Source organism: Copidosoma floridanum, unplaced genomic scaffold, assembly GCF_036245765.1.
Source record: "Copidosoma floridanum isolate Cflo_tuat_1 unplaced genomic scaffold, Cflo_Japanese_pri ptg000030l, whole genome shotgun sequence".
Lineage (NCBI taxonomy): Eukaryota > Metazoa > Arthropoda > Insecta > Hymenoptera > Encyrtidae > Copidosoma > Copidosoma floridanum.
Genome location: NW_028321907.1, coordinates 15,909,737 through 15,931,296, shown reverse-complemented (window position 1 = coordinate 15,931,296; position 21,560 = coordinate 15,909,737). Strand labels below are relative to the sequence as shown.

Sequence of the window (21,560 nt, the reverse complement as noted above, 5' to 3'; positions counted from 1 at the left end):
CAACAAACACAATGACACAGTCATATTTTTTTTATTATAAAGGAAAAAACAACTAGTTGGAATCATTGACCAATTTATTCTATTTTATACTCAATTAAATTGCATGCTATTCTTTATCTGTGTAAACGTAAAACAATAAAGATTAATAAGTGTGTCAATCTAACAAAGATATTTATTAATTTCAAAAAAACTTTGTTAGACAAATCTCACAATACTGCATAAGTATTCTTCCGTCGTGTTTATCACATAAAGATAAATAATAGTTAAAATACTTAAAACTTGCTAAACTTTTTTAAATGTCTATTAATAAATAAAAATTATCAATTAATTTTCTAAATGGTGATGTATCCTTTGACATACGTGTGGATCAGACCTTGGTCAAAGACATTAAGACAAGGTAAGTGTGATCCACTGATGTGATCTTTGACAACCACCATTGACTGAGACTTGGGTCAATCTTAATATTTTACAATTTACAATTGAATAATATTTGTTTGAATCTCATGAATATAAATATTTCACGAGAATAAGACCATCGATGTGTTGCTGTACTCATGTAAGGAGCTACAACATGCAACGAATGACTTTATCAGACTTTAGTTTTACAGTAAAACGTAATTTAAAGCCACTTTCATTGTTTAAAGAAGAGTCATGAAGATAGTAAATTAATATCTATATTTTGTTGAATAGTCTTTAGGAGAAACCACCAAACCTCTACCCTTTCTGGCTCCCCTGTAGACCGTTTCAATGATATCTATCATCTCTTGTTTATCTTCGAGAGTCCAGTTGATTTTGTTGTTGTTACCAGTACCCAAATCAATCATAATGTGTTTGTTTCTGAAGAAGAACATAACTGTACAGGGATCATACAACTCATACCTGCAATTAAAAGCAATAATAATCATGAAGTGCGACTTTCATAATGGAAAATAAATAATAACGAGCATGTACGAAGAGATGCTTTACATTTTGTTGAAGTCGGGAACTTCAGTAATGTCCACCAAGTAAATAACAGCAAAGTTTTTCACTTTTTCCGCAATATTGTATAATACTTCATCCATTTTCATGCACATGGGATCCCAATCGTGACCAAATCTAATGACCTAAAAAATCAAGCATAATTACTTATTAGAGAAAAAAAAGATTCTTCAGAATGAACGTTAATAACTAAAAGATTTAAGGTTAACTTACGACAACGCGATCTTCTTCGGATAAAATTGCTTGATCCACCTGCCATCCATTGTGAAGATGAGACAGCATATAAGACATCTTGGCTGATGTTTATTGTACCGATTTAATTAATAAATAAAACTTGATTTTTTACTCACTACTACGGAGAAAATATTTATTCTGAACAGCTGACGCGTTTACTACAAGCACCAAGCGGCGTTACCACCACGACCTACGCAACTTTACAGCCTCTGATTTTATCATTTTGGTAAAGAGAGCACGGCAGTGCTCTCGACAGTGGCACCCAAAGAAGCGCGAAGTTCAAATTAGCTATATGGAGCAAGACGTGAAAACCCAGATATCACGACAGTATTTCATACACAAAAAATTAATAAATAAACCCTAAGCTATTTAACCCAATTACCCAGTGAGCCTACTGGTCGCTTTGTTAATAAATAAATTTAATAACACAATCGCCAATCACCACACAACCCGGGGCGGTGCTCAGCACGGTGTAAGATGTACGTAAAGTTATGTGTAGTAATTAAAGTAATTACTTCGAAGTAATGCCATATGGTCGATTTTATTAAACCATATAAATATCTATATTTTTGGAGGTAGACTTTTGGGTGAAGAATAGATTGTACAAATAGACTTGCCGCAAACAGCAAAAACCACGTCAAGTTTTTATTATCTATCTATAAGATTAGTTGCGGCTGGTTTGTAATTATCAAAGTGACTTTGCTGTAAATAGCAATAGTTATTTGGATCAGCGCCATCTAGCGGTCTTAATTTTTTGGCCAAAAGTGGCTCCTAAAATTCTCAATCAGAGCATTCAGGATTAGAGCCATTTAGTCAATTATAAACCAGCCGCAACTCATGATGAAGCTATAAAATAAAAAAATAACGATACGTGTGTTTTTGGCGGCAAGTTAACAATCTATCTTATGCTTGAAAATTTGTCTTCAAAAGTATAAACACATAGGAGGTTGATTTTTTGGTAGAAAATAAATTGTTAACTTGCCGCCTAAAACACATATATCGTTATTCTTTTATTATATAGCTTCGTCATGCGTTGCGGCTGGTTTATAATTGACTAAATTGCTCTAATCCTGAATGCTCTGATTGAGAATTTTAGGAGCCACTATTGACCAAAAAATAAAGACCGCTAGATGGCGCTGATCCAAAATAATTATTGCCGCTACTTACAGTAAAGTCACTTTATTAGTTATAAACCAGCCGCAAATAATTTTATGAATAGACGATAAATAGTTGACATTTTTTGTGCTACTTGCAGCAAGTTTCTACATCAATATACTACATGTATTATATGGCTCATAAAATCGACAATATTTACAAAATTACAATACTCTTGACCTTTTACCATTAACTCATGTAAGCACAAATTAATCAGTCCAAAAGAGACAACCGAAGAAAAAAGGCCTGAAAAAGAAGCACAGTCACACGAAAAGTCTCATACAAGAATGGAGCATTGGATCTCACTTGATCAGAGAAGGTTGGGTTTTTTGTTTACTCATAACACTTAAAATTTACATCTCTGTAATAAATGTATTTTTCAAATAGTGAGATCCGATGCTCCATTCCTAGGAGACTCTTCGTGTGACTGCTTTTTTTTAAGACCTTTTTTTTTCAGTTGTCTCTTTTCGACTGATTAATTTACGTGTATATTTGAGCGTGATTTACGATTTCTTTTGCTATGTTCATATTATATAAGTTAACTGTTTATTGGAAATCTAAAGTTGAAGGGCTGTTCTTTCATCAGTTAATGGTAAAAGGTCAAGAGTATTGTAATTTTATAAATATTGTCGATTTTATAAGCCATATAAGATAAGTAGAATATTGATAGTTTTGGAGGTCGATTTTTAGGTAAAAGATAAATTGTAAAGCAATTTAAATTAAGTGAGATCCAATGCTCCATTTTTAGGAGACTCTTCCTGTGTAACTAAACTTCTTTTTTAAACTTTTTTTTCTTCAGTTGTCTCTTTTGGACTTATTACGTATCTATTTAATCATTGTTAAAGATTTCTGTAACACAAATCTTGGTATGTACATATTATATAAGTTAGCTGTTTATTTAAACTAGAAAGTTAAAGGGCTGTGCTTCCGCGAGTTAATGATAAAAGGTCTAAAGTATTTTAATTTTGTAAATATGGTAGATTTTATGAGCCGTATAAGATAAGTGGAATATTTATACTTTTTAGGGTCCATTTACAGGTAAAAGACATATTGTAAACTTGCCGCAAGCAGCACAAAAAATGTTAACTTTTTATTATCTATCTACTAGATTCGTTGCGGCTGGTTTATAACTAATAAAGTGACTTCACTGTGAGTAGCAATAATTATTTTGGATCAGCGCCATCTAGCGGTCTTAATTTTTTGGCCAAAAGTGGCTCCTAAAATTCTCAATCAGAGCATTCAGGATTAGAGCCATTTAGTCAATTATAAACCAGCCGCAACTCATAATGAAGCTATAAAATAAAAAAATAACGATACATGTGTTTTTGGCGGCAAGCTAAAAATTTATCTTATGTTTGAAAATTTATCTTCAAAAGCATAAACACATAAGAGGTCGATTTTTTGGTAGAAAATAGATTGTTAACTTGCCGCTTAAAACACATGTATTGTTATTTTTTCATTCTATAGCTTCATCATGAGTTGCGGCTGGTTTATAATTGACTAAATGGCTCTAATCCTGAATGCTCTGATTGAGAATTTTAGGAGCTACTTTTGGCTAAAAAATTAAGACCGCTAGATGGCGCTGATCCAAATAACTATTGCTATTTACAGCAAAGTCACTTTGATAATTACAAACCAGCCGCAACTAATTTTATAAATAGATAATAAAAAGTTGACGTGGTTTGTGCTATTTGCGGCAAGTTTACAATCTATTTTTTACTCAAAAGTCGACCTCTAAAAATAGAGATATTCATATGGTTTAATAAAATCGTCCATATGGCATTACTTCGTAGTAATTTCTTTAATTACTACACATAACTTTACGTACATCTTACACCGTGCTCTCTTTACCAGGATGATAAAATCAGGGCCCTGGGGTGTTTTCCGCAATCGTCGTCACCAGGCAGCAAGTAATCTAAATTTGCGCTCTATACGTTACCGTCAGGTCAGTAAGTCAACAAATATATTCCGTAATCTCATGACCAGATTACGGAACAGAGCGTCAATTAATTCAAGGTAGTTGGCTTACCGACCTGATGGTAGCGTAGAGCGCAACCTTAAATTACTTGCTGGTGACGATTGCGGAAAACCCCCTGTGACAAAACGTTTTTTGTCGCTTTTTTATCATATAAATATTAGTTTATACGGAAATGCAAATGTATTACGATAATTATTTCTTTGCTTACGTAACAGGTTGTAAATATTAATATTGAAACATATTTTAAATTTGGCACGATTCTGACAGTCTGCAGACTGCCAGACTCCATGTAATCTCACCCTTAGCTGACCACTGACTTGCCAAACGATTTTCACATTTTCAGGGACATGGACGCAGGGGGGCTGTTGAAACTTTCCATTGTCAATTGTTAGAAAAGCGTATATATATATTTTCAATGGTTCGGTGAAGTGTGTTTTTCCCCCAAGATTCTTCTTCACCTATATGTATTGTACTGTGAATCGCTTTTTGCACAGTTCATTTAATTTTGGACAGCAGTTTTTCGCGAAAAACGGTAAGTGTTCGTTTGTTTTTTTCAACATACTGCGTGTACGATTCTTATAAAATATACGAATGTGTAGGTGTGTCCATTTTTATTTAATAGTTAAAAAATCGCACCTCATCGTAATATGTAATAATAGTAAAATCACTTAGTGTCAAAGGCTACAACAACCTTTATCTGAAGGTTAATATCTATTAGCTTTATCAATGACTTTTTTATTTACTGATGAAATAGTCGAACACGTAAGTGAGATAGAATCGATAAAATTTTAACGTTTGTATTGATAAGTTTAAAAGCAGGTATTGACAAAGGTTACTTGTTTTGCTGTATTAAAAAAAAAGTTGAGCTGCTTTTAGACCAATTAACTAATATCATAACTTAGAAAATCATCAATATAATGAACTTGCATGGTAATTTTTTGCATTTAATTTTTGTTACAGTATTCCGACATTCCAAAATGTCAGCAATAAATCTCAAGTCCCTTAATTCTGATGAGATCAACAAATTTCTTGATTCGTTTGATACAGTATTAACTGACTGTGATGGTATGCACTCTTTTATGTATAGTAATTGAAAAAAAATTTTTTTTTCATATTTATTGAAAAAAGTTACATTTCTTTTTCAGGAGTCCTGTGGTTGGATAATGAATCCTTACCTGGTTCTGCAGCAGTGATGAATTTGTTCAAAGAGTGTGGAAAAAAAACATTTTACGTGACAAACAATAGTACAAAAACTAGAGAAGAATTAGCTAAAAAATGTGAATGTTTGAATTTTAATGCAACGGAAGAAGATATTTTGTGCACCTCTCATATGGCTGCCAATTATCTCAAACAAGAGGGGTACAAAGGAAAAGTTTATGTCATTGGAAAAACCGGTAGGCATAAATCAAATTGGACTGGTAAACTATGAATCAATATAAACCATGATATTAAACAAAAAAATGCATTTCAGGAATCACAAGAGAGCTGGAGAAAGTTGGTATCACTCACTGTGGCACTGGACCTGATGTTTTAAAAGACTTGGACTCTTTTAGATTCGAAAAGGATCCAGAAGTCAAAGCAGTGATTGTTGGCTACGACGAACATTTTAGTTATCCCAAGATGATCAAAGCTGCCTCTTATTTAAACGATCCCAGTGTTTATTTCGTTGCAACAAATACAGACGAGAGATTTCCAACATCCGACAATGTAATAGTTCCTGGTGTGTAATTTATTTTTATAATAAAATCCATCTCTGGATGCAAGTACTTTTTTGTAAAATATAATTTTATAGGCACGGGAAGCATGGTACGTTGCATCGAGACCTGTGCCGAGAGAAAAGCCTTAATTATGGGAAAACCAGAGCCTTACGTGGCCGAGATGATTAAAAAAAATTACCACGTCAATCCGGAACGCACCCTGATGATCGGCGACCGATCCAACACCGATATCCTTTTAGGAACGCGTTGCCACTTCAAAACGCTCTTGGTTCTCTCGGGCGTTACGAAGATCGAGGAAGTTGAAAAATGGAAACTGTCCTCCGCAAAGGAGGACCGTGATTTAGTTCCCAATTATTATATTAAAACTTTAGGAGATTTACTACCTTACCTGAAGGAGTACAAACCAAGCAACTAATTCATATACAACTAGTGAATTAACGTGAGAAAAAAAAAAAAAAAAAAAAAAAGACTTTTGGCGTATATCACAGTTGCAAATGGAAAAAAGCTAATTGTAAATAATAGTATTTACGTGTTAAAAATAATAATACTGCATGTAAAATTGGTCCATACAAATCCTCCTAGTCAAAAAACAGTAAACATCTCAATTCCTAAAGTTGCATTACCATGATATAACCAAAGAAACCAAAAGAAAGTTATAGTAAAAAAATTGTATGTATGTAATATACACATGGATGGAAAAAAAAAAAAAAAATCCGTTGTTGGTAATAAAAAAATCGATCAAATGTCAGTCTGGTTGCCCAATGTCTTTTATAATGCACATTTTATTCCCAGTTCACGTTTACAAACATCCCAGTACACGTGCGCGTGTGTGTACACATATGTTATTGTAACAAAAGAAAACGCCAAAACACGAAGAAAAAGAGAAACTTTGGCGCTTTTGCAGAATAACATGTGTACACACACATTTTCTTCACATACGCCGATACGCCTGATCGGCCTGATGGGTGTAACAAACAACGAATCAATTCTAAACAATTTCGTAACCATTGTGTCTTATTCAAGATAGCAGAATAATAACGAACAGGAAAGTACGGCCATTCACGCAGATTATTGTCTATGGACATTGTCACCGCGATATCGTATACACATCGCACACCTCGTAGTTGACAGAATAATAAAAGTGGTAAAAAACTTTTTTGTCTCCGGTGAGTCGGTAAAAAAACCATATACGTTTCACGTCCACACGGTATGGATTATCAATTGCCTGCCTGCAGTATAGGTGTATCCATAGCTGTGTTTGGCAAATAACAAAAAAAGCACGCAATGATTAGGTGTACCTACAGCCATGCCGATTTGTGCGTCACCGCTCGTAGTAGCTATTGGCTGTGTAAAAAGAGCGTGTGGTGCGTCAGGTCAACAGCACGCGCCGATCTCATGGTCAAGAGCAACGCCGGTGGCAATGAATAATGTCTCGTACAACACCAGCACAAGGGAATAATACACAGTATAAATTGCATATATAAAAAATGATGGTAAGCAATTTTCGATAATTAAGAGGGGCGCGCGCGCACTCGGTGTTTTTTTAGCGCGCTTGCCGGGGTTTACTTATAACGTGTGCACACGTATATAATATGTATGTATGAGCTGAAAGCTCGACTTTGGCCGGCAGTTTGTCGGGAAATCGGTCGCGATACTCAAGCAACGGAGCTCTCCCTGTGCACATCACTCCTGTGTACACAGTCGAAAGAGTGCGTTAATATAACAATAATACCTATACATAAGTATATCATCGTAAAATACAGTGCGAGTGCGGGCGCGTGGAAGCAATGGCAGCTTGCAGGAGAATCAAATCGATGGGCAAGGACGAGTTCAGGGCTTTTTTCAATTCGTTCGATGTCGTGCTTTCGGATTGCGACGGTGCGTCCATCAGGATTTTATATTTTGTTTGTTTACCGGTGGTACACGTATGCGTATATGCACACGAATGCACGTTCTTTATACATACATATATATATATTTTTAATTACATTTTCAGGTGTTCTGTGGAGGGAAATGGAGGTGGTCCATCGTTCGCCGGAGACGGTGGAGAAATTCAAAGAAATGGGAAAAAAATTTTACTACATTACCAACAACGACTGCAAAACTAGGGCCGATCTCGTTAACAAGTGCAAGAGCCTCACTTACGACGCTACCGAGGTGAGTTTTTGCTTTTTTTTTTTTTTTTTTGCGCGACCATCTGACGCGTGAAGGTACACATTTTTGCAACAAATGCCAAAGGATTGATGAAAAATGTACCATACGAGGCATGTATGTGACCTTTTTTAAACTAAATTATTTTCGACAAAGATATATAAAATGTGTATGGTTGCACTTTTTTTTTTTTTTTTTTTTTGTTGTAATTTACAAGTTTTGTGCAGTAAATTGCGTATATTATTATTTCCGGTTGCATGCGACGAACGCAGTTACGTAAAAATTAATTTCTTTTTTTTGTTTTCAGGAGGACATGCTGTGCTCCTCGTACTTGGCGGCAATTTACTTGAAACAGAAAAATTTCGCGCAAAAGGCTTACGTGGTCGGGGGCCAGGCGATCGCCAAGGAACTGGAAGCCCAAGGCATTAAGAGCGTCGGCGTTGGGGTACTTACGTATATATAACGAAAACACATGAACATGTTTAACTTTTTCCACTCGAGGGGGAAGAAAAAAACGTTATGTATGAAAATTTCCAGCCCGACGTGATGGAGAGCGACGAAGTGGACACTATACTGAAATTCAAGCCGGACCCCGAAGTCGGGGCCGTGATCGTCGGGTTCGACAAGCACTTTAGCTACCCGAAACTTATGAAAGCCGCGACGTACGTGCACGAGCCCCACGTGCTCTTCATCGGCACGCATCCCGACGTGGAGCGACCGTCGCCGAACCGCAACCGATTTCCAGGTAATTTTTTTAATTATTATTAATATGTGCATATACATATACACACTCGTTGTTTCGATCCGCCGATTTCCAAAGGTCCCGGGTGCCTCTTGCGGGCCATCGAAGCGGTCGCCGGCAGACAGGCCACGGTTCTGGGCAAACCAGGGCCCTTCGTCGGCGAGTTGATCAAGAAGAAGTACAACGTCGACCCGGCCCGAACTCTCATGATCGGTGACAAGTTAGTACACGCACGTTTGAAGCCATTTTTTTCATTCCATCTTCGAAACTTTTGTTTCTTCATGTTTGTTTTTCGCAGCCTCAACACGGACATTTTGCTGGGCAAACGCTTTGGCTTTACGACCCTGCTGGTCATGTCGGGTGTCACCACCGACGCGGACTTGCAGAGGCTGCAAAAGGACCCGAAAAACTCCATAGTGCCGAACTTTTACGCCGATCGGGTGTCGGACGTCCTCGACTGCCTCAAAGCCTACTCATGATCCCAGACGCGGTGAAGATTCTTCCTCATCGTCAAGGTTAAACAGTATTTATACTTTCATCCGTACAAATGTAGGAGAATACATGATCGTTTGGTCTATTGTCACATGTTGCTACATATCAATTATACAAACAGCTTTTATCGCCGATAAGTTGTATCTAAAAGGGAACGTTGCGAGGCATGATTTCAAATCGCCATCAGTATTATGTACCTGTCAGGTCTCTGTTGCTTTTTTCGTTTGGTATATAATATATACAAATGAGTGCACCATTGCAAGTATATTTGGTGGAAGCGATGAAAAAGCGCGTGTGTCGCATGCTACAAGGAATCCAATGTGTGACTTATCGGTGAAATGCGGGAAAAGGGGAACAAAAGACATTTTTCCACGCGGAAGACGAAAGGAACAGCTACTCGTGACGTAACGGCTATTAAACCGATTGCCGAACGGAAAGAACAACGACGGGATTGGTAACACGCGCTAATGCATTTCTACTTTTTTTTTTTTTTTTTTCTCTCATTGGACGAAGCGAGCGAGATCGGCTCGAAAGCTTGACTTTTACTGCAGTGGCCTCGGCGCGAAGCGGTTCCAAAATTATACTTTAGCACTCGCGAGCGCTCGGTGTGCTATCGTGTGTATAGTTCCGATCACATAATGGACACACGCGCGAGTAATACGTGAGAGCACGTGCGACTCCCGCGTTAGGCGCGTGCTCTGGGGTATTACATGTTAGCCGACGTGTATATTGGACGCGTCGATTCCTTTGTTGCGTGCGTTGGTTGTGTTTTTGTTTCGCTTTTGTTGTTCTGGCACCGTCAATTGTACACACGCATTTTGTTTTTTATTTAGGAATGACAAATACTCCGCACTAATGTAACTCGATGTTTAATTGCCACCCAAATACATTACAGTACAGGCACAATCATTGTGTCTATACTCGCAATCTAGCGATTTGAGATAAGATATAATATGAGATATACAACTCGGCAGCAACTAAGCTTTATTTATTCTCTATATATATATAATGTGTGTACAGTCGTGAATGAAAAATCAGTGCAAGTTCATTGTTAATTCTAAAATGTACTCGGTCGGTCGTAAAGAGAAATCATCAAGGAACAAGGAAGGAAGAATAATAAATCAATAATATGGACGTAATATTGGATGGATGAAAGAAAACAACGAAACATAATCAATTAGTCAATTTTTTCAAAATATTTTCTGTGTATTTAATCATATAAATGCATGATTTTGAGTAAAAAAAAGCTATATTGGCAATTTTATCCTACGAAGATGTTTTAACACTGAAAATGTAGTTTTTTATCAACTACTTTGCGGAAGTAAATATTATATTACCTATAGTCATAAAACAAACGCATCTTGCGCAAAACGAGTTTGCCTTTGCGTGGACTATACGAAGCAAGAAAGATTAAAGCTCTCGCTAGACGAACTATTTTTGGAAGCTTTTTGTTGAAACTTACCATCGAGCGCGTCAAAAGCTTATATCCATCCGCATACATCCCATTTCTAGCTTCGGTGATGAATATATATACACATAATATTTAATGTCAAGAAAATGAATGATACAATATAAATTATACACGGTGACGAAAAATAACCATCGTAAGGATAAATAAAATTGTTGGTTGTAATAATGTTACAGGCTTACTTTATTTTCGTGTCATTTACTCAGGTGATTTCATTATAAGAACCATGCAACGATTCGATTATTTACAATGATTACATGTATATGTATTTTTGTCAATGGGTACGAGAGGTATTCAAGACCCGCGTTGATATGCCAAAAAAAAAAAAAAAAAAAAAAAAAAAAATGCGCTTTCTCCTATAAGCTCCAAATTGACGCACAGCTCTCTCCCCAAAACGCATACATGCTTTTACAAATTGGCCAGTGTATACCGCAATTGCACAAAGAAACACAAACTTTTGCTCTGGTAAAATTGCGTCCTCTCGATCCCGTCGACGTATCAACGTTCGTTGTATAAAATCGTCCTCGGAGCCCCACTGCACCACGCCGGACCCGACCGAACAAGTACACGTACATCGTTTTCTGGCGGAGAGCTCAGTTGAAGTAGTCGATTCTCTTGCTGCGCGACAAGTAGCCGAACCAGTAGAAGAGGTTGATGGCGAGGAAGAAGAGCGGGAAGACCAGCCGGCTCGCCCGGTCGATCTTCGAGACCGAGTTGTACCTGGGCATCTTGCGCCTCTGCCTCCGCACTCGCGAGACCCGGCGCCGCTGCTGTTGCTGCTGTTGGTGGTAGTGGTGTCTCTGTTGGTGCTGCTGTTGGTGGTGGTGGTGGTGGTACGAGCAAGTGGCCGCGATGGGGACTTCGGAGGCGGGGCCGCAGTCAAGGACCACCTCGGAGTTATCGTCCTCGTCGCTCGAGTCTTGGTGGTGATGATTGTGGCGGACACCGTGGTGCTCGTGGTCGTCCAGGTCAGCGTCGTCGTCGTCGAGGTCCGTGTCCGAGCCGAAGTAGCACTCGCCCGAGCCGTACTTTGTGAAGTAGTGCACGACCGCGAACTGAATGATGGTCGCGAAGATGAAGCAAAACGAGAGGAAGACGAAGAAGTCGAGGGCCGTCGGGTAGGGCACCTTGGGCAGGTCCGTGCGCGCCTCCAGGCCCAGAAACGTCATCGTCAGCACCGTCATTATACCTGCACATGCGCATGTACGTAATAAGTAGTTGTAGTGATCAGAGTTTTTCAAGGGAAGCGATGATCGGTATCGGTGGACTTACCGAGCGACACGCGATCGGCCGTGGCCTCTCTGTTGAGCCAAAACGACACCCAGGAGAGGACGACGAGGAGGACGCAGGGCCCGTACACCTGTATCAGGAAGTTGCCCATGTGCCTCTTCAGGTGAAACGAGACAATGAGCATCGAGTACTCGGCAACCAGCGAATCTGACCACAAACGTGGTACATTTGCACATGTATATTACACATTATACAAATAATGGTAATTATTGTTTCGATCCATTTCTACGTGTTATATATACACGACTGGGGGGTGGAAAGCAAATGATTTAATTTCACGGTGGACGGTACATGATAACAATAACAATATGGGTATATGGTTTAAAAATCGGTAAGGAGCAAAGTGCGTGTGTATAAAAGCTCTGCGCTATTCTATATGCACGGGATTCAAATGAACGCGTGCCATGTTTGCCGAATAATTCAGGCGAAGCGCGATTTACATACCAGCGAGCGAAATTTACTGGAGCGCCCGAAAGTTTGACGAGTCCACGGAGCTTTTAGAGGGACTTATATAATTAATGGCTTTCGAAAAATGAGAGCTGGTTAAATATGGATGCCCACTATCGTGGACAAATGTGTGGACAAACAGAGAGAAAGGGGGGTGGAATGTATATATTATATTTTTTGCACTCTAATAAATGTATATAGGAAGATATGTGCGGGCAGTAGATCAATGAAGCGTCTCGCCGATGGAACGTTGTGTTGGCACGTGGACGCGTCACAAGAGGCTAAAATGTATATTTGAAAATTATTCGAGAAATCAGGGTACTAGTCATGCGAGAGAGCGTCCGAGGAGACAAATGGATTTAAGGGACAAAACAATTTAAGATGAGATATCTTGGTTGGGGAGGGGGGGGGGAAAGAGATTCAAGGGCTCATCTGGTAACGGGTTGAGCGAAATTAATAATTCCTCTGCACGTACGTTGGGATCTCCCGAAAAAAAGGTCCTCCCTTTTATAGACATAGTAAATAATTAGTCATTTCTTTGGGAGAGCAGCTCTAGGGTTACTTTTGTTTTCCTCGGACATCCTCTTTTCCCCCTCGGCCCCGTGCTTTTTTCTGCCCTCTGGCTTATACATATGTATATTCTCATTCGAGCAAACCCATCCACGTAATTATATTATTGTTGCTATAGTACTGCAGAGTCCAACGTGCGCAAGCATTGGATGATTTAATCTTGAAAAAAAAAAAAAAAAAAAAAAAAAAAAGATTCCAGTAAAATCTAAGGATTCTCCTCGTTTATCGTTGACATTATTATTATAGGTACCTGCAGTTCACGTACAACATATATATCATTATACATATACACTTAGACCAACAATCACAGTATAGGTATATATATTTAGAAGTGCAGGGCAAAGTAATAAACGAGAACCTATAACAAGACATAATGGGCCAAAGTCGAGAGGAAGAATATGCGGTTAGCGTAGCTCCTCTCAATCTCTCGCGGGACCCCATCACGCAGCTAAGGTATACGCAGGCAAAGGCGAATACGTGTACAAAGTACCTATAGTAGGGGGTTGTACGAGCGGGGGCGACCGAGCGAAATCAAATTCCTGCTGGCGATGATTTGCTTCCGCCTGCATCGGGCAATTAAAATTAGTGTCTGCGGCATTCTTCGAGTGCATCGAGGATGCACAATCTTATACGCATACTTTGAGAGTAAGTTTGACGTGCACGGGCTGTTAGGGAGGGTTGAGAGGGAGATGTATACATGCATACTTTTGCGAACGGAGAAAAATTAAACGAGTTATCGTACCCCCGCGAGAGAAGCGCTCCCATCAAGGGTAACAATAACATTATTACCACGCCGTGCCTGGTTTATTTATACAATATATATATATGTATACACATGCAAGTTATTGCTACTCGACGTTTGCTCTTCTCATTGAACGCAGAGGGAGATTAACCGGAGCGGTGATTGTGGCACATATGCAACGACATTACCATAATAAGCATATACGAGCTGATTGGATTATTGGTGCTGGGTATGGATGAATTTTTGAATATCGATCGAAAGTTAATATCAAAATTTATGTACAAGCATATTTTTTTTTTTTTTTTAATAATTATAACACGCCTATAATATATAGTGTTTCCACTTTCGTTTTTAGCGAGTAGTAGTATAATATAGAGTATACTAATGTAAGACAGTAGCCGCGGATGAGAAACTTGATTAAAACGTTTCCGGCGTACCTTAAACTTATATATCCATTCAAAACTTTCGTCCGCAAACTCTTTGATTTTCGCACAATGGAGAGGTCAAAAATTTTTAATTCCAAACAAGTGATGTATGTATATATCACACTCTCGCACAATAAATCCTAATGAGACGGGGGGGGGGGGAAGAAAAAAAAAAAAACTCGAGACAATAGGGACGAATCAGGGGTATACCGCCAGGAGACTGTATACACGAGGTAATAATATACATTCGTAATAAAAGATGATAAGGGACGATCGCGAAACTGTCAAGTACATAGTACTGCACGTGCGGTATCGCGATGATGATGATGATGATACCGGGGCAATTGTGGTAACGTCAGCGCGTATCGTGTGCAACGGTATATTATATGCCATGAAAGCCGCTATACACTACGTACGCGAGGGAGGTCTAACGACGATAATCGGCTTACTTTGTAAAAAGATCGAGCCCGTGGCGTTCGCCGCGTGCACCAGGTCAAAGGCCGCGAGCGTCATGTCGTGGGCTATGGCCACCTGGCGCTGTTCGTTCCACTTGTAGATCACGTCCCGCGTTGTGTACCCATCTAAATGACGAAATCATTTTTTTTTTTTTTTTTTTTTTTAAAGAGAAAACACACCTTTTTAAAAAATATTTTTCATCCTACGCGTTCAAGTGTATTGTGTGCCCCGCAAAAGAGAGAGATGGGAATTTGGTGGTTTGTCCTTTAACACGTTGATTGACATTCCCGTTTTCGTTCTCAAAGTAAATAAACGGATCGATACGAACGCGTGTGCTCGAACATATACACGTTATCGAATTTTCCTTGACGCGCGGTTACAATGATACGGCATTTTTCATCCAAATTGATTTTTAATAGTAATTGAGTCAAGGGACGCGCGTCAAGGAAAATTAGTCTCGAGAGTCTTGCACACCAGAGCGTTCTTTAAATAATTTTACCGTCAATAATCAAAAACAACGAATGTCGAGTTTCTCTCTGGTCCTTCAAAATAAGCCACAGCAAGTCGTCGCAGCTTTGCGTTAATAAATCACTGCTCAAAGTCTCAACGAACTCACCCGGTTAAAAATCTATAATGCCACGTGAATAATTACGCGACAAATCGCGTGACTTATTACGTGGTTCGGTGATGCCGTGTGATTTTTATACCATCTTTAATTCGCACCATCTCCTCCGAGGCGTGTGTGTATCACAGTGTAGAGGTGTACAATAAATAAAAAATAAAAAAAAAAAAAAACCAAAAAAACGAAAAGAAAAAATAATGTAAATATCACCGACAGCTTCCGAATTTCAGTGGACACCGCTGCGTATCCATGGGAAAGTCCTCGAGGTTCATGGGACAGGCGGCCTTGATGGTCAGTCTGAAATACGTAAAAAATTATTTTCCCCTACAATTTTACATAACGTCTCGACGGTTGTGTTATAGATGTATCGGTAGGTGTGGCTCGAAAATCGCTCGATCACCAATCGAGAACCACTTGACCTACAGACTGCCAGTAGTACATTACACTTGGAACGAGTCTGCGGAAAAATGGCATTTTCGAGGTCCAGAGATTTTCTAAATTATTTCACAATGCTTTGGGGCACTGGTGTGAAAAAAATGGCCCTACATTGGTTCATTATCAAAAAAAGATTTTTTTTTTACATTAAGCGTAGGTGTGGTGAGGAGGAGAAAAAAAAGTTATTGGCTGTGCAAAAGTGCAATTTATCGTAGAAAAATCCAAACCATATTGTTGGACATCGGCAAACAGCTTTTTCTCCGCGGAATTTCTTACGTGGAGATTACACGGACCCCACGGATACTCGAGTTGGAAATGTATCAATGTCCAGGGAGCATTTCCCCCTTTTTTTTTTTTTCCTCGCAAGAGTTACACAACGCGTCAAGAGCCGAGAGTCGGGGAAAAATGAATCGCAGAGCTTTTACGGAACAGAATGGCCGAAAGTAGGAGGAAGAGTGTAGTATCCATACGTGTGTAAGTTTACCCCGAAAATTTCACGGGACGTCACGTTTTGTCGTGACTAATGAAGCTGCGGCACACCCCTTTCAAATCTGCCGGTTGGTGTATACACACGTATAAGAGGGATGAGCCGTAAATTCCATCCCGAGATTGCTGTATTACGTACGTAAAGCTCTCACTCCCGGTGGGACCGGCTTTTCGTTATACGACACGTAACGTACATGCACGAAGGCTTAAAAGATACGATTGAAAAAAGGATCGAGCGATTCACTTCGCAAAATGTAGCCAAAAAGCAAAGTAGGAGTAAAAAAAAAAAAAAAACGGCACCTCGAGCTGTAGAGCACCCTGCCGTCCTGGTAAAGTCTGACGAACTTGTTCGGACTGGTGATGGTGTGGAGGTAGCTCTGCTTGCCGTTGTAAAAATACGTGTCCGGTTTCCAGATCTTCGCCAGCATGGAGATAGACAGGGCGAGGGTTTCCTTGCCACTTTGGAAGGCCAGTCGACGGTCCACCCACGATTGACGAAAGTAACAGTCCATCGAGTACGTCTGCAAGGGACAGAGAGAGGACATTTTTTTTTTTTCATGGCAAGCACACATGTCATCATGATATTTCCTGACCGTGATCTTGTATCACGTTGCAAGGGGATGCTAGTGCAACCAATTCGTTTGGATACATCACGAGCTTACCGAGTAGAACTGGCCGAGAAATGGCACACCGACACCATTGCGCCATCAGCATAATCGAGCTTAAGCCTTTGAATTTAGTGCGCAGTAATCAGTAACACACGAGTTTCGTAGTAGCTGTACACAGTAACCACACCCAGTAATGTAAACAGAAGTACTCAAGTGTTCGTGCAAGACGAGGCGGAGTTGTGCTCTCTCTCTCTCTCTCTCTATTTAATGAATCACCTCCCGAAACGCCGAGAGTTGCTTCTTTCTCGTGTATACATACGGCAATCACGTGACGCGCAATTATACAGCGGGAGATCCGAGATTTCGATCAAACTCGCACGTATACATAATATGTTATATGCCTGAAGATGTATCATGCATCGTATGAGTGTCAATGAGATAAACAAGGAAAAAAAAAGGGAAAAAAGGAGAGCACAATTACCATATCGATCTCGGATATGGGGCCCATGCTGCGCACCATGATGTCGACCTCGACGATGGCGGGCGGTCCGCCAAAGTTCGGCCTGACGCTGTTGTCGTAGCCCCGGAGCAGGTTGTCCAACAGCTCGCTTATGTTGCCGTGGTTGTTGTACTGCGGGCGCTCCCGCCTCCCCGACGACCTCCTCGTCGGCTCCGCTGCCACTGATCTTTGCGGACCGTATGATTAATCGATGCTTGTTTTTTTTTTTTTTTTTTTTTTTTTTTTTAGTTTTTTCTTCTTCTTCTTCTTCTCCCTTTCAAATCCAAGTCAAAAATATCCCGGCCCAGGGGGCGTATACGTATACAAAAGAGACGCGCCCGGCAAGTAGTAAGAGGCGAGTTTCGTCCGGCGAGCTTGTAATATATATTTATCCGCTTAACAAAAAGACACCGGACACGCAGACCACACCATTATTGTCCATCATCTCTCGAACAAATGCTCGCCAATTGCAATAATATCGCGAGTCTTCATTTTTCCTTTCCAGTGAGAATAGAACACCGATAACATATATATTATGTTTTCGAGGCAAGGCTATTATAATACACGGGAATGAAAAAAAACAAAAAACCAAAGCTTCGATCGCTGGTGTATTTTGTTGCTGCAAGATAAACACACGCGTGGGACGCCCCATTATTGTTCGCGTGGGCCGATCTCACATCGGCAACGAGAGGAAACGAATGGGAAAAAAAAAACCCCCCTCGCCATGTAAGGGCTGAATCGCTTGCACGCGCACGTGGTGCACCGGGTGACATTCACTCCAACCCCCCCCTTTTTTTTTTTCTCTGTCTCTCCCATATGCATTATTTATAGGGCGCGTGTGCGGGCATCCGAGCGAGTTGGATTACCCTACGCGCGCGCGTGACGGATGATTTGTGCGTATATATATATACATACTTACAGAAGCCAGGCGTAGAACGTGAGCGCTAGGGCGACGCGTAGACTCATGATCCCGGGTTCCTGGCTCGCCCCCTGTCCTCCCGTGGAGGCTCGATCTTTACCAACTCTTGCGATGCTCCATTCGCCCCGACATCCGCGCCCGTGGACGTGTGTTCTCTTCGTCTCCCGTTTGCTCTCTCTCTCTCTCTCTCGCTTTTTTATCGGATTACTGGATCAACTGCGGCATCCGCGTAACGGCCTTTACCTATTACAAGAAAGGGGATCCTTTGTTTATTTATTTTTTGCACTTTTTACACCTTCATCCAACCAAATAAGTACAGGTGTACATGGGTATGTATGCATATAGTTTTTGAAAGTGGAAAGAAATTTGAGGTGCACTCACGGAACTGCGGATGATGTGTATGTATGTAAAAAAAAAAAAAAAAAAAAACTGTAGACACGTTGACACATTTTGCCTTTTTTTTTTTTTTTTTTAGAAAAGTGGTGTAAGCTAAGGAAATTTTTTTTTTTTGTCACGGAATAAGTTAAACAGTATTTTATTTGGGAAAAAAATGCACGGGTCTGCAGAGTTGAAAGGGTAGTTGGATTGAGTTACCGTCATTATACCCTTCGTTATTATTCACATTTTTACACACACATACATTTCACTTGAAAAAAAAAAAATCTCTTCAGAGAATCGCAAAAGTTTCACGCAATCATACACAATGATAATATGAAAATTGGTCGATATACTAACTGAATGTAAGTTGGCACCCTATAATTAATGATATTGCACATGTGGTGAAAACTTAAAACCAAAAGTCGAATGCGTAAAGTTTGCGCTCCAAATACTAGTGCTCATTTTCTTCCGAAATCGGCATACCAACAGCAATATAATAGTGGCCAAGACACGAGTGAGGTATAGGTATAAACTGTACTCTATACTTGTATGTATATAGTGCCGCAATTAAGAGACCGAACTTTACAACGATCCGCAGAAACGGCAGCAGAAGGGGCAGAAGTAACAGCCAAACCCGAGAGGGGCAAGATAAAAGACTCGAAGAGATCCCTCGCGAGCACCGATGAGCAAACAAGTGAGCAAAAAGGGGGCGAGGAGGGAAGGTCAATTCTCCTCAAATAATCACCACTGCGGCAGCCACCAGACCGATAACTCGACTCTTATTTTTTTAATCACTCGAAGCCAATCGGAGGCCTACAAGGATGAAAAAAAAAAAAAAAATCCTTCCCTTAACGAACAATCGGAGAAACCAGTTAGTTCTCACACCAACACACATATCATGCCAAATGAAAAAAAAAGAAACAAAATCCAGTCCTGAATCAAAAATTGGATGATTGTATACGCATATACGGTGCAAAATCGGTAAGCATGTATACATATAGTGCATGTACCAGTGTGTATACCCGTGATCCAATACTGTACAGCTCGCGCAAACGGGCGTACAAGCGCACCCATCGGTGGAAAAACGAGAAATAAAATCGCGAGCAAACACACGACCGCGTCAAAGGACTCCCTTCGTATATACCCATCGATTTCTGTTGGCGCTTACGCGCGGTGCTATATATATTGTGAGCAAATGTCGTGTATTTTAGGGACGAAATCAGAGCATCGACGGGAAATAAACAACAGCCGCGCCTCAACCGGTTTACCGTAGCCTACTTCGATTTCCCTTGGATTTACCCTTCCAAGCTATACACGAACGCATCCTTTTGCCTCTCGTTGCCTCCTGGCGAACCTACAAGTATATAAATACTGCAACCAACTGTGCGCGTGTCGGTGCGAGAAAGAGCGCACGTGTATATACGGCAGAGGGAGCAGATAAAGTAAAGTTGGGGGTGTGATGAAAAGGGTGCCGTATTGCCGTACGTCGAGCACAATTGATGCGAGAGGCTGCGCGCATCCCGCACGCTTTAACGTCCATATCACTGTTGCGGCCAGTCGAGAATAGCTTGCGGAAGATAGTGGTACCGGGTGATCTCGAAATCTAACTGGACTCGCGCAATAACGAGATGTGATGGAAAAAATGGATTTTCCTCCGTATAGGTGGATGGTCTATAAGTACCTGAAAAATCCCAAGACTCTATAACGTACATTACAATTATTGCATAGGTACTGCAGATGCAAAACCAATCGGCTTCTCGATCGAGTTGCGATCGTGTCTATGCTGATTTTCGAAAAATCGGCTACATAATTTACAGATTCCACAGTGTTCACGGAACAAAGATTTTTTTTTTCTTTCATACCCATACTGCCTAAAGGGTTTCAGAAATCTTTTCTAAATCTCGCGCACATCATCTTCAGGTACAACGTCAGCCCGTCTGCCCTACATTGACTTTTACTACTTATACTGCCGTACCAAACTATGTGTGATATCTATAACGGTGTACGCAGGGCTGATTGATTTCCGACAAGTGATGGAGTTTGCCGGCTTCGACAGCTGTTTTACAATAATAAGGAAATAAAGTCGTCGATGGCGGGTGACGGGGTGGCTTACATGGATGATCGAGAGATCGTGGATGGATATTGGGAATGAGGGATGCTGCAACGAGGAGGTGGAATATGTCGAGTAAAAGCTCTACAAAATAATGAAATATCCTATATTTTTATTCAACCGATCAAACGTCAATTTGTCATGTTTTAACGAGATCTATACCAAGTACCCTACCGAGAAAAGGGTCGAGGATAATTCATTCGAGCTCAAAACAATTCTCGAAACTTTGAACACGATGATTATTCAACAAATGGAAATATTGGCCTTATTTTTTTGTTTCTTTTTCTTTGCAGTTTCACGACTGGATGACTCGTTATTTCCGTCGTCAACGAATCCCCTACACCCTCGTAAACCCGCGTAATAACCGTCTCTATTGAAAAAAAAAAAAAAAAAATTTTATCATCCTTTTTTTGTTTTGCCTTCGACACCCTCCAGGTGCAACAACAACCTCTCCAACGAGCCGAGGCCTACGGTAAAGCTGTGCACCGTCCCCGCGGCGAAGGAAGAAACGACGACAAAACCGGAATACCACGGAGCTCTCGAGTAAACATCCATAAAAAAAAAAAAGCCCGTGCAAGTACCGGCATGAGCAGTGCAAAGCCGCTTATGTGGTTCCACTTTGGTTTGTAAGTACTCACCCTTCCCTCCACGCACACG

The 21,560-nt window shown here is 40.2% G+C and overlaps 4 protein-coding genes across 6 annotated transcripts; 2 read left to right on the top strand and 2 right to left on the bottom strand.

The window, feature by feature from the left end:
* Positions 1-32: 32 nt before the first annotated feature.
* On the bottom strand, positions 33-1,425 carry Dim1 (thioredoxin-like protein Dim1). Its single transcript, XM_014353419.2, has 3 exons — positions 1,192-1,425; positions 967-1,103; positions 33-879 (listed from the first exon to the last, which is right to left on the bottom strand). The coding sequence occupies exons 1-3, from the start codon at positions 1,267-1,269 to the stop codon at positions 666-668; spliced, it is 429 nt and encodes a 142-aa protein (XP_014208905.1). The 5' UTR covers positions 1,270-1,425; the 3' UTR covers positions 33-665.
* A 1,474-nt stretch (positions 1,426-2,899) lies between these two features.
* Positions 2,900-6,794, top strand: LOC106639641 (phosphoglycolate phosphatase). 2 transcript variants are annotated; one of them, XM_089596670.1, is made up of 6 exons: positions 2,900-2,959; positions 4,689-4,877; positions 5,306-5,410; positions 5,491-5,739; positions 5,817-6,065; positions 6,138-6,794. In XM_089596670.1, the coding sequence occupies exons 2-6, from the start codon at positions 4,808-4,810 to the stop codon at positions 6,476-6,478; spliced, it is 1,014 nt and encodes a 337-aa protein (XP_089452796.1). In that variant the 5' UTR covers positions 2,900-2,959; positions 4,689-4,807; the 3' UTR covers positions 6,479-6,794. The 2 variants fall into 2 exon arrangements, with proteins under 2 accessions (XP_089452796.1, XP_089452797.1); XM_089596671.1 differs by having other exon boundaries at positions 2,952-2,966.
* An 860-nt stretch (positions 6,795-7,654) lies between these two features.
* Positions 7,655-20,765, top strand: LOC106639694 (phosphoglycolate phosphatase). 2 transcript variants are annotated; one of them, XM_014353443.2, is made up of 7 exons: positions 7,655-7,941; positions 8,060-8,220; positions 8,522-8,659; positions 8,752-8,959; positions 9,035-9,176; positions 9,255-9,471; positions 20,714-20,765. In XM_014353443.2, exons 1-6 carry the CDS (start codon positions 7,851-7,853, stop codon positions 9,433-9,435), a joined length of 921 nt encoding a protein of 306 aa, XP_014208929.2. In that variant the 5' UTR covers positions 7,655-7,850; the 3' UTR covers positions 9,436-9,471; positions 20,714-20,765. The 2 variants fall into 2 exon arrangements, with proteins under 2 accessions (XP_014208929.2, XP_014208928.2); XM_014353442.2 differs by lacking the exon at positions 20,714-20,765 and having other exon boundaries at positions 9,255-10,448.
* On the bottom strand, positions 11,353-18,462 carry Grd (GABA-gated ion channel). Its single transcript, XM_089596842.1, has 7 exons — positions 18,416-18,462; positions 17,479-17,683; positions 16,690-16,910; positions 15,683-15,765; positions 14,840-14,971; positions 12,189-12,353; positions 11,353-12,105 (listed from the first exon to the last, which is right to left on the bottom strand). Exons 1-7 carry the CDS (start codon positions 18,460-18,462, stop codon positions 11,510-11,512), a joined length of 1,449 nt encoding a protein of 482 aa, XP_089452968.1. The 3' UTR covers positions 11,353-11,509.
* Positions 20,766-21,560: the final 795 nt, after the last annotated feature.